The following is a 19,674-nucleotide window of genomic DNA, read 5'->3' as shown; positions in this document are numbered from 1 at the left end:
ACTGGGGACCGAGCTGCTGCAATAAGAAAATGGAGAGAATAGCTGACTACTCTATTGCCCCACAATGACAGGGGTTTTAGGTATAACAAAATCTTTCTAATTCAAGCCCTGGCTGGCATAGCTCAGTGGATTGAGCGCGGGTTGGGAACCAAAGTGTCACAGCTTCGATTCCCAGTCAGGGTACATGCCTGGGTTGCAGGCCATGGCCCCCAGCAACCACACATGGATGTTTCTCTCTCTCTCTCTCCCCTCCTTTCCCTCTCTAAAAATAAATAAGTAAAATCTTTAAAAAAAAACTTTCTAATTCAGACTGAATGAGGAAACTGAGAGTTCAGAAAAAAGAAGCATACATTGTAGAGCTATACAACAAGTCCTTATTTATTGCTTAAAGGAAACAATTCATTCAATAAATATTTATTGAGTGTCTGCTATATGCCAAATAAATCTTCTGAAAACAATGTATAACAAATTCTAAAGTGGAGGGGAGGTTCCAGGTTAATGAGATTTACTGTTTCTAGGACAAAACATTTCTAGAGCCTTCCTGGTCCTTAATACAGGTAAAGTGGGCTCTAAAGTCACCACAGTCATTCTTCCCCTGATAAAGCAGCTCACATTTCCACTTTACAGGAGTTAAACTTCAGGAATTTAAAGATATATTTCAGTTTGCTTTTTGAAAGCACTCTAAAAATCCCCTGCAAACCCAAACAGTGAAGGCACAGCTTCCGTTCCTCCGTAAGTCCACCTGTTACAGTTGCAGATTAGAGAACTGTAGATTCGCCAGTTTAAGTCTTATTTTATAGCTGGAAAACTAAAGCCCAAAACATCAGGTCTTTTGTGCACATTTATGTAGCTGGTGGTCATTATTGGTAAGGAAATGCCTGTTGTTCAGATTTCAGTGCAACTTCTGAGCATGCTCTTCGACTCTTGGTATTACTCATCTTCTCAGTGTTAAAAAAGAATATTTAACTAATGTTAAATGCTAAACTTATTATGTGGATTTAATGTTAGATCCACATAACTGTTCAATGCAAGATTGGGCATCTATCATCTATCTATCCATAATGTTTTTTTGCAAAATTCTGCCCCGTGTGTTCTTTCTACTTTCTTTGCACCTGCAACCCAAAGGGCTAGCCTTCAGTGGGTTCCTCTGTTCTTAGACAAGTTGTAGTGTGAGCATACATCAGGGCCATTCTTGTAATAGTAAGTTTGTTTAAGGAGAAAAACTGTTGCTATTTACCAGATATCAAAAGTGTTAATTAACCTAATTTAACTTAAGTGAGGTTTCCTTAAATTGGGCTTCTTAAAACAGCTCGGTGAGACTGATTTTCCTGTCCCTGATTACAGATGAGGAAACTAAGGCACATCCAGGAGAAGCCACTTGCCCAAATGAATACAAAGAATAGAGAGCAAAGGCCAACTACATACAAAGCCAGGGCTGGTGGATTCCACAGTTCAGGCTTTTTCCCATCCAATTGCTGTGCTTGGAACACTGGGAGCATTTTCCAGGTGAGAGAGACCCAGGGAATGTGTATCAGATAAATTATGCCTTCTATATACTGAGGCTTCACTACACTAGCAGTCAGGTTCCTAATAATGTCCAGTCATTTGCTGAGTCCATGTTCTGAACTGTGGTCTCAACACACCAAAGCGAATATTGTGCCTCTTAGAGATGTCAGAGTGAAAATAGCACAATTAAAAACAGACTATTATCTGACTCATGATTATACCTCATGGGATAAAAACATCATGAACCTACTGACAAATATGTGATAATTATTCCAAGAGCAATCAGAAACAATCTTCTTTACCAGAGATGAAAAACAGTAGTTTGTTAGGATCATTCCCTTAGCAAACATAGTCCATGAGTAGACTGGATTTCACCAACTAGACCCTGCTGCCCTGGTCCTGCAGTCCTTAAGTGAAAAGCTCAGTTGTTCAGGCTGTTTGTTAGGATTTCTGGTTGTGACCAGAAGAATCACAGAGAATACTCTCACCACCAGTAGCCGGTGGGTGCTCTGTGGGGGCAGGGGTTATAGCTGAATCATCAAATTGTTTCTGTCTTGGTCATTTCATAGACCACTAGAGCTGGAGGTTATCTTAGAAATTATCTTTGTTGCTTCTTCACTTTATAGTTCAAGAAACAGAGGCCCAGAGAAGTGGCATGATGTGAACCCAGGGCATATGACAGATGACGTTCAATTATCACGGCAGTGAAGGGCACTGGTTAGATTTTAATAGAAACTGAATTCTGCACCAAAAGCAAAATAAAAATCATCATAACAAAATAAATACGGTACTTGGTAAGCAACCTACAGAGCCAGTTTCAGAAGAAAGGTCTCCTGACAGGGAAACCAGGACTCTCTCCACAGCAGCTCATATAAAAGGTGAAGTTGGGCAAGCATATTCCTTACTCTGCTTTTATGAAACAGAGAGAGATGATCAGCAAAGATGCTGATCTCCTGGGTTTACTTAAAAGCAAATCTCTGGTACAGTCTTGGGTCTTTACCAATGCAACCCCATCCCCTATGCCTTCTGCATCTACATCACTGCCAAGTGCGATGCATTTCCAGGGCTTTTCACTACTAGAATATCAGATTTATGAGAGCAGGGAGGGGCCGGGATTTTCTCCTTCATCTTTCTATTCCCAACACCAGCAACAGGGTCTGGTAAACAATAAGTAATCAATAAATGTTTGTTAAGTGGTGAATAGATGAATGAATTTTTTTTTGTTTAATGCCTGTCTTCTTCATAGACTTGAAACTCCATTAAAGGAAGACACCATGACTGACACTGCATTTCTAAGTTCCTAGCACCGTGTCTAGGGGAGATAACAAATATCTGTTGATTGAACACAAAGATATTTCTATTATTTTAGGATATTGTACTCACTAGACATTAAGTAATATAAATTAATTATTTAAAAGGTTTTCAGCATAAAGGTTTTACATAACCAGAAATTTCATTTACCAGAAGTTGAATGTCCCTGTGTTTCCAATTTCTTCTCTGAAATGAACATTATTTCCTCACTTACCACAAGGGGGCAGTGTGGAAATTGAAGCCAGAGACCCTGGCTACCCAGCTGACTTGATTTTGTTGACTAACCAGGACTTTCTGTACAGCTCATTGCCTGTGGGAACATTTATTTCTGGTCAGGAGTTCTGAGAGAGGGAGAGGGAAGGGGAGAGGGAAGGGGAGAAGGAGAGGGAAGGGGAGAGGGAAGGGGAGAAGGAGAGGGAAGGGGAGAGGGAAGGGGAGAGGGAAGGGGAGAGGGAAGGGGAGAGGGGAGAGAGAGAGAAGAGAGAGGGGGTGGGAAATGAAAACTTGGGACTCTTAACTAAGCTCTGACAGCGTGGTGTTCTGGCAAATCCTTTAGACTTCCAAAAAGCTGGGTTCTAGTCCTGGCCCCATCACCTAATGCCTGTGTTACCTTGAACAAGTGAATAAAGTTCTCTGCATTCTAGGTTGATCTTCCTGTTGACCTCACAAGATGTATATGTGTGTGTAAATTTCAACTCAAAACACTTGATAGCATTTTGATAAATAATTTTGCAATGATAAGGTTGCACTAGAACTTTACTCTATAGTTGCACTGCCTGAATTTGAGTCTTAGATTCCCTACTTGCTATCCTAAGTTCTCTATGCCTTGGTTTGCTTCTTTGTAAAATGGGAAAAATACGAATACCTACTGCAGATGGTTATTAGGAGAATTTAATGAACTGTTGTATATAAAGTGCTTAGACAGTGTCTAATTAATGTTTGTAGTTATTTTTTTACTATAGCAATGAAGTCATATGGAGAATATCAAAACTTCTAGGAAGTGAAAAACAAATAAATTTAATCTTTTCTCATGCCTTATTTTACTTCTCTCTCCTTTTCCCATTTTCTCTCAAGGATGCAATCAGCAGGAAAGCAGAGACTTACACAAAATGCACGAAAACCTGCTATTGTAAGTAAAACTTTGTACCTCAGCAATTCAGCAAGATCAAAATAGCCCTAAAACCCTTTTGTATTATTCAGCAAACCTGTTTGCATTCTGATTTGGTTCACATGTAGGTAAATTGGCCCTTTCTACACTAAATTTGCAGCCATGGTGCAGTTTTTACAGACACGATGGCCTATGAGTGTCCTGCCAGCCCCAATGACAGTGCTTAGCTTCGCCTTCTTACCTTCGGTGTGATGGGGCACTGGGGCATTTTTAATGTTTTAGAGATGAGAAAAAAAAACCCTAAATATGTTAAACAGCCAATCTATCAAAAATGACAATATCCACTGAGAGAAGAACAAAAGGTGAGAGAATAAAGCGAGTCCAGCTGTTTGCTTACCCCAAGAATCTGGCTGAACAAAAAGGCGTAAAGGGGTGTGACTGCCCCATTGGCAGCCGCACCCACAGACCCTACCAGCATGTAGGGCCATTCTGGAGCATTGAGTTTCAGAATCCTCCTCACTGGGGCAGGTTCAATTTCTTCTTCCACGGGAAGGTCCTTGAGGGGAGACAGGGTTAGATTGATCATCCAAGTGTACATACAGACAATTTCTCATATACCCTGTTTTTTATGCAGGAGGTCTGTTGGCATTCACAGATGTAGGAGTCGTGGTGTCATTGGTTACGAGTGACCTGAAAGACCTGTAAGAGGTAGTGAGTTGTTATTTTGTGAGGAATGACTTTGGATTTCTTGCGACCACACTGTCACGGGCAGAGGGGAGCCCAGGAAGGGGACTCACCTGAAAGTGGGCTTCCAGCTCTCACTTCACAGCAGCATATGTGTTGACTCTCAGTGAACAATAGATATGTTGGACTTGTAAGAAAAATAAACCCCTGATTTAAAATAATAACTGTGTTACAGTAGTATTTACAAATTTCAGGACATGTGTAATTTTCAAGGTATGCCAAAGTTCCTAAGGCAAGACAGAGTATCTGAAATGAGGCAAATAATTTTTAAAATTCGTGAAATGGTGTCAACAGTTATCATTTACATGTTTTCTGTAAGGTTTTTGTTCATTAGTACCCAAGAGTAAATTGTAATCTATTTAGATTTCTCAACTTCACATTTTCTTCACAAGGAGTGAAAATAATTTCAATATTTCCCTGTTCTGATCTCTTTATTTGCCATTAAAGTGTCAGAGCCAGCAAATTTTTATCTTCTTGAAGGCAAATATTATATTCAAAACCTCATTTTTACCATCATTTTTCCTTGCTATAGATATTACTCAGTGCTTTGTCTTTGGCCCATTTATTCAATAATTTTTAAATTTATTACATACTTTATTTGAGAAAGGATTTTATGTGGCTTATATCGATATGTAATAATTTTTATATTTCTCTATTCAAATATACTAAAATATCTATAGGAAATTGACTATAAAACTATTCATGTTCTCTTTCATTAACATGTAGTAATTTACCCTTTTGGTAGCTGAATGTCTGGAACATACAACAGCAAGGAATTTCAAATGCTTTTCTTTTGCTTATAAATCAAAGCTCATATAACCAATTCAGTTTAAATAAAAGCCTGTATCATGTCTGTGTCATTAGAGTTGCAAGCCAAGTAGGATGAAGAAGGCAGCTTAGCTAGAGATGGATGTGTTCCTGACTTCATTTTAAGCTCTCTCTTGGCCTGCCCTCAACATTTGCACTTGTCATTACTACTCACTCATGCAGCAAATCCTTCTGTTCAATGATTTTACTTCTGACAGCTTAGTAAATCTAGGAATCAATGCCAGAGAGGAAGAAAGGAGTCTAGGAAAGCTGAGTGGAATATGCGTAGAAAGAATGGAATTCTTGGTGGAGCCCCACACAGCCAACAATGGAATATATCACCAAGCACTTTAGCTCTTAAGGTCTCAGTTACCTGATCCTCAAAATGAGAGAGTTGGACAAAGGCAACAATTCTCTATGGGTTTCTCATGTTTCTGCACATATTGTGAACAGAAGCATTGACTGCTTTTGTTCATACTAATTTTTCAAGGCTATTTGTATAGCAAATAGCCTTGAAAGATAGATGGTGTCTCCATTCCAAGAAAAGGTCAGATGTGCTTAACACCTGTTTTAAGAGGCTCCTCAAAGCTGGGATTCCTCTCCCATAAAGTACCTCCCTTCATTTATTGGTATCACCCAGCCCTTTTTGCATCAATTTATGAAAAGTGTAAATGCTATACTCTGGCTACTAGCATTGCTTTAACAAAAGCTTTTGTCTCTGACTTGGGACTGGCCTGTTTTCTGCCAGCATCCATGAAATTGTGTCAGGCTAACTTGGTAACTTGCAATAGAGGAAAATACTAGACCCTCTACAGTTCTCAATAGTGACTGGTGTCCAGATTTGGATGCATGATAGAGTCACTTGGATCTATGATTAAATATACAGATTCTTGTGTCCTGTCACCAGAAATTCTAATTTAGTAAGCTTAAGTATGAATCTGTGATTTAAAAAATACTTCTCAGGCCCTGGCCAGGTGGTTCAGCTGGTTAGAGCATCTCCCCATGCACCAGAAATTTATGGGTTTGATTCCTGGTGAGGGCACATACCTAGGTTGTAGGTTTGACCCCCTGTCAGGGTGCATATAGGAGGCAATAGATCGATGTTTCTTTCTCACATCAGTGTTGATCTCTCTCTCTTTCACTCAAATCAATAAACATTCTCTTGTATAAGGATTAAAAAAAATACTCCTCAGGTAATTTGGTGACATAGCCCGTTTTGTGAGACCCTCAGCGGTACTGTCTACAAGCTCTAAGATCCATGCCAGCACTAAATATCTGGGATTCCATGATTATACATTTTGAAAGTGTCAGCCAGACATTAAACTCCAACATTTCCTGGCACCACCTTCACACTGGGTGGTCCACACATTGGCCTGACATGACAGAAATTTCTCTGGCTTTTTGATACCTGAAGGTATCTCTAACCCTAAACAACAATATCTGAGACATTTAAAAGCAACATGAAATAACTTTGCCTAGTGGCTCTCATTCCAAATAAACTAACAGGAAGCAAAATTTAATTAATTTGGATAGTTTTTTTTTCTCCAAATTCACTAAACATTTGACTTTAAAGGAAACTGTTCCCTAACCCTCCAAAAGATGTGGTTATAAAGACTAAATGATGCAAAACCAAGAACTCTGTCCCCGAATAATTGACTTTTCATTGACTTTCATTTGATAGAGCTAAAAGCATAGAAGAATAAAAGAAAAAAAAGTACAATTAAGGTCATTACGTACAGAAAGGTTTTTCTCTGATGTTGTAAAGCTAATGACAAATTTACTCATCCAAAAAAAAAAAAGCTAAAGATGAACTAAGATGAAGAATGGAAAGATGAATAAATTAACGGCAAACCAGTAACTCAGAGAGAAAGGTCAAGTTATAAAAATGTACGTGTTTCCTCACTTCAGAGTTTCTGCTCTGCTGCAGCAATGTTGAGCTGCACAGGGCTCATCTGTTTGTCACAGGTAAAGAAGTATCCTGCCAGCAGCCCCAGTGCATAGAGAAGGACAGTGGCCCTTATTTATCCTTGCTTCTTTAACACAATACCTGGCACATAAGAGATGTACAATTGATGTCTATTAGATGAAAGAGTGAAGGAAGCTTTTATGCCCATGGTACATATATGCAGCAAAACATTTATTAAAAAAAATACTGATCATTTACTTACTATGTTGATGGTTAAATGCTAGACACTGGGTTTTTCCCAGTTTCCTTCCATCTGTTTATATAGGTTAGGTGAAAATTTAACTTCCTGCTTAACTTTTATGTCCTTCTCTCTATACTTCGTTACAGTGATTTCTGCGTGCCAATTTATAGGGCCTCCTGCCTTGATAATGCCTTTAAGGTTTGATGATAATAAATGGTAACTACGACAAGCAGATATTCTTCAAATGAATAAATACTGATAGTCAATTTTATGGGTCCTGTCTGAGTCATACCTTTTAACCAAATGCCTGAACCATATCCTATAAGCTAACTATGATGCAGTGATGGGTTTCTAATACTTAAAACTTTAAGGGAACAGGATTTCACAACCCTGAAATATGTCTCTTTGGCATGAGGATTATTTTAGCCTGATTATTTTTAAGAAACAAAAGATTCAGGAACACTTTCTACCTCCTCCTTAACTGCTTAAAAGAATTTAAATGACACTGCAATGAACATAGGGATGCATATATTCTTTTGATTTAGTGTTTTGGGTTTCTTCAGATAAATTCCCAGAAGTGGAATCGCTGGGTCATAAGGCAGTGCCATTTTTAATTTTTTATTTTTAAGTATATTTTACTGATTATGCTATTAAAGCTGCCCCATTATTTTTCTCCCCTTTATTCCCATCCACCCTACATCCCCCTCCCACCCACATTCCCCCACCTTTGTTCATATCCATGGGTTGTACATATAAGTTCTTTGGTTTCTACATTTCCTGTACTATTCTTAACCTCCCATTGTCTATCTTCTACCTACCATATATGCTTCTTATTCTCTGTACCTTTTCCTTCATTCTCTCTGCTCCCTGCTGATAACTCTCCATGTGATCTTCATTTCTGTGATTCTGTTCCTGTTCCAGTTGTTTGCTTAGTTTCTTTTTCTTTTTGTTTTAGGTTTAATTGTTTATAGTGTAAGTTTGTTGTCATTTTACTGTTCATATGTTAGATAGTCTTTTTCTTAGATAAGTCCCTTTAACATTTCATATAATAAGGGCTTGGTGGTGATGAACTCCTTTAACTTAACCTTTTCTGGGAAGCAGTTTATCTGCCCTTCCATTCTAAATGAAAGCTTTGATGGATAGAGCAATCTTGGATGCAGGTCCTTGCCTTTCATGACTTGGAATACTTCTTTCCAGCCCCTTTTTGCCTGTAAGGTCTCTTTTGAGAAATCAGCTGAGAGTCTGATGGGAACTCCTTTGTAGGTAACTGTATCCTTTCCTCTTGCTGCTTGTAGGATTCTCTCCTTCATTTTAATCTTGGGTAATGTAATTATGATGTGCCTTGGTGTGTTCCTGCTTGGATCCAACTTGTTTGGGACTTTCTGAGTTTCCTGGACTTCCTGGAAGTCTATTTCCTTTGCCAGAATGAGGAAGTTTTCCTTCATTATTTGTTCAAATAACTCTTGCACTTGTTGCTCTTCCTCTTCTCCTTCTGGTACCCCTATGATTTGGATGTTGGAATGTTTAAAGATGTCCTGGAGGTTTCTAAGCCTCTTATCAGTTTTTTGAATTCTTGTTTCTTCATTCTGTTCTGGTTGAATGTTTATTTCTTCCTTCAGGTCCAAATCACTGATCTGAGTCCCAGTTTCCTTCCTGTCACTGTTGGTTCCCTATATATTTTTCTTTATTTCACTTTGCATAGCCTTCACTTTTTCCTCTATTTTGCAACCATACTCAGCCATTTCGGTGAGCATGCTGATTACCAGTGTTTTGAACTCTGCATCTGATAGGTTGGCTATCTCTCCATTGCTTAGTTCTATTTTTGGAGCTTTGATCTGTTCTTTCAGTTGGGACATATTTTTTTTTGTCTCAGTGCACCTGTTCTGTATTATGGGGCAAAGATTTAGGTATTGGCCAGGGCAGGGCAACCCACATGGTTGTGTTGTGAAGCTGTGTGGGGTGCGGAGGGGTCTAAGAGGGAACAATGCCACTTGCTTGCCTCTTGGCAGGCTTTCAGTCACTTCCCTCACCACCTACAAGCAAATTGGGCCCTTCTGGTGCTGATTCCTGGGTGGGTGGGTTTATATACCTTCTAGGACCCTGTGGGTCTCTCTGATGCATTCTTTCATGAGGCTGGGAGTTTCTCCTGCTGCCACAACCCTCACAGGTTTTTTCAGTCAGAGATTTTGAGTCTTTATTTCCCATAGGTCTGTCTCTCTCCCCAGTTGCTCCTCCCAGTTCATCTGCATGCAAATGTGAGATCACCTAATTGGCCAGCCACTGCCTTGCCATAAGTCCTCTCTGCCCTGGCTATCTGTCTCCACCCCTCCTACCTGTCTGGATGAATGTTTCTTCTTTAACTCCTTGGTTGTCAGACTTCCATATGGTTCAATTTTCTAGCAGTTCTGGTTATTTTTTGTTTTTAAATTTTTTGTTTTCTTCTTTTAGTTAGGGGAGGAGGTAAAGTGTATCTATCTATGCTTACACCTTGGCCAGAAGTTCCCATTTTTAACTCTTTTTTAAAAATATATTTTATTAATTATGCTATTACAGTTGTCCCATTTCCCTCTTCACTCCCCTCCACTCTGTACACCCTCTCCCACCCACATTCCCCCCTTTAATTCATGTCCATGTGTCATAAGTTCTTTAGCTTCTACATTTCTCATATTATTTTTACCTTCCCCCTATCTATTTTCAACCTACAATCTATGCTACTTATTCTCTGTACCTTTTCTCCCTCTCTCCTCCTCACACTCCCCTGTTGCTAACCCTCCATGTGATCTCCATTTCTGTGGTTCTGTTCCTGTTCTAGTTGTTTGCTTAGTTTGTTTTTGTTTTTGTTTTAGGTGTGGTTGTTAATAATTGTGAGTATGCTGTCCTTTCACTATACGTGTTTTTTATCTTCTTTTCTTAGATAAGTCCCTTTAACATTTCATATAATAAGGACTTGGGTGATGATGAACTCTTTTAACTTGATCTTATCTGAGAAGCACTTTATCTGCCCTTCCATTCTAAATGAAAGCTTTGCTGGACAGAGCAATCTGGAATATAGGTCCTTGTCTTTCATGACTTGGAATACTTCTTTTCAGCCCCTTCTTGCCTGTAAGGTCTCTTTTGAGAAATCAGCTGAGAGTCTGATGGGAACTCCTTTGTAGGTTACTGTCCCCTTATTTCTTGCTGCTTCTAGGATTCTCTCCTTCATTTTTACCTTGGCTAATGTAATTATGATGTGCCTTGGTGTGTTCCTGCTTGGATCCAACTTCTTTGGGGCTCTCTGAGCTTCCTGGACTTCCTGGAAGTCTGTTTCCTTTGCCAGAATGGGGAAGTTCTCCTTTATTATTTGTTCAAATAAGTTTTCCACTTGTTGCTCTTCCTCTTCTCCTTCTGGTACCCCTATAATTCGGATGTTGGAACATTTAAAGATGTCCTGGAGGTTCCTAAGCTTCTCCTCGTTTTTTTGAATTCTTATTTCTCCATTCCTTCCTGTTTGGTTGTTTCTTTCTTCCTTCTGGTCCACTCTATTGTTTTGAGTCCCAGTTTCCTTCCCATCACTGTTGGTTCCCTGTGCATTTTCCTTCATTTCTTTAATCATAACCTGCATTTGTTCATCTAATTTGTGCCCAAAATCAACCAATTCTGTGAGCTTCCTGATCACCAGCGTTTTGAACTGTCCATCTGATAGGTTAGCTATCTCTCGGTCGCTTAAAAAGATGAGTTCTGGGGCACTGATTTGTTCTTCTGTTTGAGCCATCTCTCTTTTTTTTTTTGGTCTGGTTGCTCCTGTTACATTGAGAAGTGGAGCCTTAGGTGTTCACCAGGGCTGGGCACCCCAGTCGCTAGATTGTGACGTTGTATGTGGGGGCAGGGTCGAGAGGGAACAATGGCGGTTGCTCCATTCTCTGTGGGACCTAAGTCCCTTCTCTGGGTTCCTGGGTTGCACGCTCTGCCCTGCTCCACATTCGCCACCTCACTGGGTCTGCCAGCTGCCACTTGCGTACTCAGGGTCCACCTGCTGTGGTCTTGTGTGCCCCAGATGCCTTATGCGCCCAACTCTCTCTCCTCTCCTCACCATGACCCGCTCCTGTCTGCTGTCTCTGCCCCTCCTACCGGTCTGGATGAATGGGTCTATTTCAACTTCTTGGCTGTCTGACTTCCATTCAGATAAGTTTTCTATCAGTTCTGGATGTTATTCTGCCTCTAAATTGTTGTTGTTCCAATCTTGGTTGTGCGTGGAGGTATGGTGCCTCCACCTATGCCTCCATCTTGGTGGAAGTCCCCATTTTTAACTCTTTGAGGTAACTCCATACTGCTTTTCACAATGGCTGCACAAGTCTGCATTCCCACCAACAATGCAACAAGGTTCCCCTTTCTCCGAATTCTCCCCAGCACTGGTTTGTTGACTTATTGATGGTAGCCATTCTGAGAGGTATGAAATGATATCTCATTGTGGCTTTAATTTTGCACTTCTCTGATGATTAGCAGCCCAAGTGTCCATCAGTAGATGAGTGAATAAAACAACTATGGGACATTTACCCAATGGAATACTACTCAGCCATAACAAAGAAGAAGCTTTCACCCTTTGTGATAGCATGGATGGACCCAGAGAACATCGTGCTTAGTGAAATTAGGCCAGTCAGGGAAACACAAATACCATGTGATTTCACTCATATGTGGAATCTAATGAACAAACTAAACTAAAAAGCAAAATAGAGACAGATTCATAGATAGAGCACAGGCTGACAGCTCTGGGCAGGGGGGAATTGTGGGGGTAGGATTGAGCAAAATGTAAAAATAACTCACAGGCATGGACAACAGTGTGGTGATTACAGGGGGGAGAGGGTAGGTGGAGTTGGAAGAGCATATGAGGGAATAAATAGTAATGGAAACAATACAATAAAAATAAACTACTGAAATTTTTTAAATAAAAGAATTTAGATAGAGGGCCTTTTCCAGGAAGTGAGCTATCACCAGAAATCACTGCAGAGAATATGAGCTAGGTGTGGTAGACTGAGGGCAATTTAGCAAAACCTGCTTATTCAAAAGTCTCCCTGTGCCCCTGTATCTGTGCACTGTCTGGCAAAATTTGCTTTTCCTATCTTCCTGTGAATTGTTCTCCTGCTGTTTGAAGTCTCAGATGTCTGTCTACTTTCCTAGCTCTGGAAGACATATAAGCCTCAATTGTCTATTTGTCTTTGGATTTCATATTCTTATGGAGACCCCATATGTCAATTTAACTCTTCAACAAAGCCCATATAATAAAGAGTGGTAGGGCTAAATTTTTCCTCCCAACAATGTTGACTTGATTTCATATATACAGGGATGGGCTGAGATACATTTATAGTTGTGAGTATTTGAAACACAGAGTTTATTATTGTATTATTATTTATTATTATATTATTTCTTATTATTGTAACCTACCTTTGCCCACCTCTGTATTCTACCTTGTGTTCTAGTTTTCCTGAAGGAGATGCCTAGATATCAGAAACTAAAAACCCTAGCCCGCCGATTTCCCCTAATCCTAAACCGAATTTTATGAACATTATCACAAAGATCCGACCCCACTGCTGGGAGCCAATAGTACAGCTTGGAGGGTGAAGAGAAGTGGGCTGTAGTCTCTGCTCTGTGCCCAGCTAATCATAAAACTTATCCAACCATCTCTTGTAACTTTTCAGAGTCAAAACTCTAAGAGACCACAAGGTGGAGTAACTTCTTTACGTAATTAAACCTTTTGCACTGGAACATAAGATAGAACATTTTCCCATTAACAGAAGGTAAGGTTAGAGCTTCTAAAAAGGAAGAATTTCGCCAGTGTTTGAGCTTGCAGATTTAGTTAACTATGAAAATAATGTAAAATTTACTTGAGATTAGAATAACTCAAATATTTAAAATAGTTTAAAATTTACTGGGGTTAGAAATTCTATGACTTAAAATTTATTAACCCTACTTCTACTGCATCCTTCATAAACATACTTGGTATTTTTAAATCTAAAAGACTTTCATATAATTATCATACAAGCAAGTAGTATTAATAGGAGCATAAGATCTTTTCCTTTTGAAACTTTAGCAAAATCACATTGGCTTTCCTGTCATTTTCTGCCTCCTTCTTTTTTCTCCCTTAACTAGACATAGAATATAAAGTGGCTCTTTTAAAAATCACACTGATTAACATTTAATTGAGTTTAATTGTTCCATTCTAATTTACTATGCTAACAAGTAGACTATTATATGGAACATTTTTACATCTCTAAAATGAAGCTCTGTTTTTGATTTGTTTCCTTTTATTGAAATGACTCCCTTCAGAGTTTTCCCTGCATCATAAGGACACCACAGCAATCTGAACTCCAGGGAATCTGATTGTTCTCTGCAACTGTGCTGGGCCATCCTACCAGTTTCAACAGCAGCAACAACAAAAGCAGATTTTTTCTTCTTCCTAATGCTCTTGCTTTTATTGTCAAATGTTTGCCCAGAAGGAAAAAAAAAACATAAAAATGCACAAATTGAATATGACTGGTGCTGCTATGTTTGAAATTTCAGCGTTGTGTTTGGTTCTTTCTTCCTTGAAGCTCTATTAAACACCTCACATAATGTTCCTCATAGTTATTAGTCGAAGCATCATGAACATCAATGAAATACCAATTTCTACTATAGAACTTAAAGAAGACTCAAGTCCTTACTGGTAAAATGCAGTAAGCAATCATGCTTCTTAAATGTTTTCTCTCACTGTGATTTGCCCTGCTGCTCCCGAGAAAAAGCGTTCACCTATGAAATTTACTTAAAACAAGTCTATTAGGTAGTGGGACCTTTATTTACTCACTATTAATGCACTGAAACCAAAAGAGAACCTTAAAAATCCTTCTTCTTTAAAGACAATTTGAAATTATATTATGTGTAATAAATGTGCTTGTAATTAAAATATTCTCTTACTTATTTCCTTTAATAAATATTGCATTTTAGCCTTTATTTTATTGTAGAAATTCAATTTTTTACACTAGTTTTAAAATCTCCCAATGTCCTACAAGGTGCAGGGCACTCGGTGAGGTGCCCAAATTGATACAAACACAAATAATATATAGTCCCTAACTTTAAGAAGTTTATAATTTGACACTGGCTGGCGTGGCTCAGTGAATTGAGTGCCAGTCTTTGAACAAAAGGGTCACTGGTTGATTCCCAATCTAGGGCACATGCCAGGGTTGTGGGCCAGGTCCCCAGGAGGGGATGCACAAGAGGCAACCACACACTGATGTTTCTCTCTCTCTCTTTCTCCCTTTCTTCCCCTCTCTCTAAAAATAAATAAATAAAATCTTTTAAAAATATATAGACAAAGTGTATTTTTTAAAAAATGAAACTTATCATTTAGTAAGGAGATAAGATAACATGACCTCAAATAAAGTTCAATAATAAAATTGCCATGAAAAGAGTCAAGTGGAGAGTAATGGGGGATCAAAAGTGAGAGCATCAGGGTTGAAGAACAAAGTGTGATGATTAAGAAAGGCTTTAGGGAGGAGGATGGTCACTTTGTGTGAAAGTCAGTGCCCTCAACAACTTTGGATACGTGCGTCCTGATGAAGAAGGTTCTATATTGCTATGTGTGTTGATTCTTCTCCTATTTCTTTCATGTTTGTGTTGTTTTGAATTATGTTAAAATTAATAGTATAGATTAATTACCTCAGATGGTAACTAGACTTATTGCAGGGTGTCATTTTGTAAGATATGTAAATACCAAATCACTATGATGTACATCTGAAAGTAATAGCATGTTGTATGTCAATTATTTGTCAATTAAAAAATTGTGGTTACTTGTTAAGGCTAGCCTTATCAAATATCCTTGTTGATCAAACACTTCTGCCAAGGTTATTACAATTTAAGAAATGGATTTAAAAATCTGGGGGAAAAGTTTCAGATAATCTTAAAAACTCTTAAAGGGTATCTATATAATCAAATAATCTGCTAAGTACTTGTAATTTGCCTATGTTTATTAAAATGCTGTAGTTAAGGACTATTAATTAACCCTTAATAATCCAGTTTTAGTTACCGCATATTCTTAAAAGTACTTAATTAATCTTTGTTTCTTTAAAAAGATTTTGTAAAATTTAGAGTTTCCATCAGGTCCTAATGTGTTCTTCCATTTAGTTTGACTTCATGAAATATTACTAGATATAGGCCTTGAAAACTCACATTCTAGGTTTTAAGGGTATACAATAGTCCCCAGGAGAGATCACTCCCTCATGAGTGGTTGGTTACTGACCTTTCTGTCTTCTTCATAAGGAGATTTATGATCTACAACAGCTAATGGAGGCTGGTGTGCCAAGTAAGAAAGCTGAGATTTGGAGCGTTGCCGGATGGAAGCTCTGTAAATAAAAAGATGAAAAAGTGTAGATTGTGGGCAGGTTGGAACAGGACTCAACTGGTATCGAAGTTTACAACACATGTCAAATACAGAAATGTTTGCCAGGTCACACTGTAACCAGATAAGGGAGCTTTGTGGTTAGACCTGACAGAGCTATTCTTAGGGTAGAATTAACTGGTGGGGTTGCTCTCAGCCCCAAGCTGGACCTTGATCCAGAGGCTAGAAAGAGAAGGGGGTACAGTTGTCCTACTAGTTTACCAGAAAAATGTGTAAGACTCAAACCTGTTCTAAACCCACTTGGCTCTGCTAATCACTTTAATGGCAATGGTCTGTTGCCTTTACTTCCCTTCTGGTTGTGAGTTACAGTTTTGGCCTCCCTCTCCCCACCCTGCCCTCACCGTGTGCTTACTTTAAAGTAATGCCACCTGGATACAAATGAGCTACTGGGAGGAAAAAACCCCTGGTGAGATTTTCTCCATGCTATATCTCACCTCTAAGGATGCATTTTATCAACAAATATCTTAAGAAATCTAATTTAGCTTGATGTGTTCATTCATTCAGTCAGCAGATGTTTATTAGGCAACTACAGCATGCGAACCAGTCCTGGGTGTCGTGGGATCTGGTCAATCACAGGCTTCTCCCTCAAGGAGCTTAAGTCTTACAGAAGAGCAACACATGTACCCAGTCCTGATCTAAGGAAGAATGTGCTAAGTGCTATAAAGCAGGTCTGAATAAAGAGTATGGAAATTTAAAGGAAAAAGAAATGTATGGCAGGTATTTCCATGAAAAGCTTCTTGGAAGAGGTAACTAATGAAGGATTTGGGTTTTTGTAGGCTAAAAGGAAAAGCACTTCTGAATGAGAGAATAATGTAAATGGAAGCATGAAGAGAGGAGAGAACAGGTATATTCATTACATATACTTAGTACAGGACAGATACAGGCAATAATTGGTTCAAGTTGTTTTGTTTTGTTTTCCTGAAATTTCTGGGAAGGAGACTCCTACTCTCCTCTAGGTTAAACGTGAAAATATGTAGCATTGGGAGCTGCTGGTAATTATGTCAAAACTCTTAAGAAGCTTCCTGACAAATAAAGCCAACAGTGAAAAAAAATAGTAGAACTGAGAAGTGGAGAAAGATTTGGACATATCTTTGATGCCTCAGCCTTGCCAGTAGCCAAGGCATCCTTCAAGGACTGCTTAGTTATGTCAACTGATTCTCTCCCTTTAAAGGTTAAACCAGGTTGGGTTAGGTTTTCATTCATTTGCAGAGTTTTCAATGATAAGGCAATGCTGAAGACTTGAGAGGAGGGAAGCTTCCTTATCAAAGCATTTAACTGGAACTAATATGATGTAAAGAGAGAGAAATTAGAGATGAAGAGACCTACATCAACTGCTTTGTGCAATCTAGATAGAGCCATTCACAAGTCTCTATCTCTATCACAAGTCTTTATCATTTCTATCCAGGTGAAATTGGGCTAAAACAAATATCAAGGTGGTGCCTATTATATATGCCATCTAGCCTTTTTGAGAAGGCAGTAATGCATCAACCTAATTACTTTAAGTTGTTACCACGTTCTGTTAATGATACCACCATTCTCTTAGTCACCCAGGTTCAACAACCCAGGTGCATTTATCTCAAGTCCTCCCTCTTCCTCAATCTTGCATATTCAAACTCTTGCCAAACCTCATTAAGAACAAGCATGACACCTCTCCTCATCCCTACTGCCTGCTACCGAACTGGCTTCTTCTGGGACACCACATTTCCCTCCCACTTGATCTTCAGCCATAGTCATTTCTTTGAGTTAGGTAACTAAGGTGGAGCTGTCTTCTCCAGAAGGTGTAAGGAGCAGACAGGTGTCACCTGGAGAAGGATGAGTGCATGATAAGGCTGAGACTTAAGGTCGTGGGGCTAAAATAAAACTGAAAGCATTAGAACCCATAGGAGGAGTATGTGGAAAGAGGAAGGTGTAAAAATTCAGTTGACTACCTCCCAGTTCTGAGCATAGGAAGATCTCTGTCCCTGTCCCCTCAGACTTCTACTCTTTAATCTTACATGACCTAAGCCTCTCTTCCTATCCCCCATATCATTCCACATGTCTGTCATAGTGGCCCCAATGAGACAGTTCCTCAGGCACTCTATCTGTCATCCAGTTCCCCTTCCAATCTACCATAAACACCAGAGTTAGAATTCTCTCTCACCTCTTCCCAGAAACCTACACCTGCCACTCCCTTTCTCAGAAGCTGCATCACCACTTCCTACTGCAAATAAAAACAGCGAATTTGGGGAATAGACGCTTGTTCTCTCTCAACATTATTATTTTGGAAATTAATTGCTATTATCCATTAAATTGTTCTTGAACCTAAAATATATGACTAAAGAGAGACTTAGCTTTCAGAAAGACTGCAGGCAAGGAAATAAGACACAAATTAACACTCCACTTAGTCATTTTTTAGCAAAATAAAATCTGTCAGCATACACAATGAGGTATTTTTAACCATCCTTCTCTCTTGAACTTACAAATTTTTCTCTGCAGAAGGTTAATAGCCATTTTCTATGTATAGACTATATGTCTGGATTTCTCATCCTAGTCACCAAAATGTATAATTTGTGAGAACAAATGGTCAAATAGGAAAAGAAACATTTGTATGTACTAAAATGTTTATTAGGTCTTAATAATAAACTGTAAGTAAACTACTTAGAACAGGTAGATTTGGTTCATTTGGAAAGTTAAGAAAATATCCCTTTTCTTGTTGACATGAGATACAACTCTTTTTTGCAACCTTTCACCCAATGATCAAAGGCGATGCCTAGTCATTTTCTGTGTTTAAGAAGTTAGTTTATCTTCAGGTCATGATTCTAATGATCCTTATAATTTAATTGTTTCTTCTAATCAGAAAAGCATGATTAGTCTACAGCCAAACTGCACATGAATGCCTGACCTTGCCTGGTTTCAGAAAAGCATGAATAGACATAATGCCAGATATCTATAAAAACTAACAAATAATTTTGGCAATTTTATAGCTTTTACTTCCTAGAGTACCTTGAAATTATCATTTCATTATTTTCCAAATTCAATAAAAATAGCATTTTATGAAATTTTTCTGTATAGTTTTGTTCTCAAAAGGAAAAATACAAAACTCTAAGCATAAACTTAGTGGACTCTCCTTTGAATATTAAAAATAAATAAACTTGTATTTGAACTACTTGAAGTTGTTACCTGAATGTTTTGTTTTAAGCTCTTTAACCGTTTTTTTGCAATAAATGATTAGTTCTCTATCTTGAATGAACAAGTCCAGTGACAGCTTTTGCTCAGAGCAGTGTTTGAATTAAATGATCTAGCAATGCTAAGAAAATGGTAGAGGAATATGCTGTCAGCTCATTGCCTACTACAGTATTCTAACTTAAGAAAAAAATCTTCAATGATATTTTCATGAATATAGACATATTCCTGAGCAGAATTCTTCTTAATTCAAAGTCTTTTAATATTAAAGTACCCATTTTTAATATTAAAAGTTTTATTAAAACTTTTAAATCAGGATGAAAAACTAAAATTTATAGTCTTGCTAATAATCATACCCCAAAAATGTTTTGAGAGTGAACACCCATATAGTCATCCATAGAAAAATAGTTAAACTTTTGAAAAAAGAAACAGCTGGTGTTTAGGAAAATTCTCTCTAAACATTAGAAAATACATTTCTTATTTAA

General features: G+C 38.4%; 1 protein-coding gene across 4 annotated transcripts in view; it reads right to left on the bottom strand.

The window, feature by feature from the left end:
- ABCB11 (ATP binding cassette subfamily B member 11) overlaps positions 1-19,674 on the bottom strand; it is a 98,985-nt gene that overhangs the window by 23,027 nt on the left and 56,284 nt on the right. For all 4 annotated transcript variants that reach the window (XM_045842402.1, XM_045842431.1, XM_045842465.1 and 1 more), the window contains 2 exons: positions 15,869-15,971; positions 4,323-4,481 (listed from right to left, as the gene is read on the bottom strand). In XM_045842402.1, coding sequence (XP_045698358.1) covers positions 4,323-4,481; positions 15,869-15,971 — 262 coding nt within the window. The remainder of the gene's footprint in view (positions 1-4,322; positions 4,482-15,868; positions 15,972-19,674) is intronic.

Source organism: Phyllostomus hastatus, unplaced genomic scaffold, assembly GCF_019186645.2.
Source record: "Phyllostomus hastatus isolate PE091 unplaced genomic scaffold, TTU_PhHast_1.1 phas_contig_1, whole genome shotgun sequence".
In the NCBI taxonomy this organism is placed as follows: Eukaryota; Metazoa; Chordata; class Mammalia; order Chiroptera; family Phyllostomidae; genus Phyllostomus; species Phyllostomus hastatus.
This window is presented reverse-complemented; position numbering and strand designations above follow the sequence as displayed.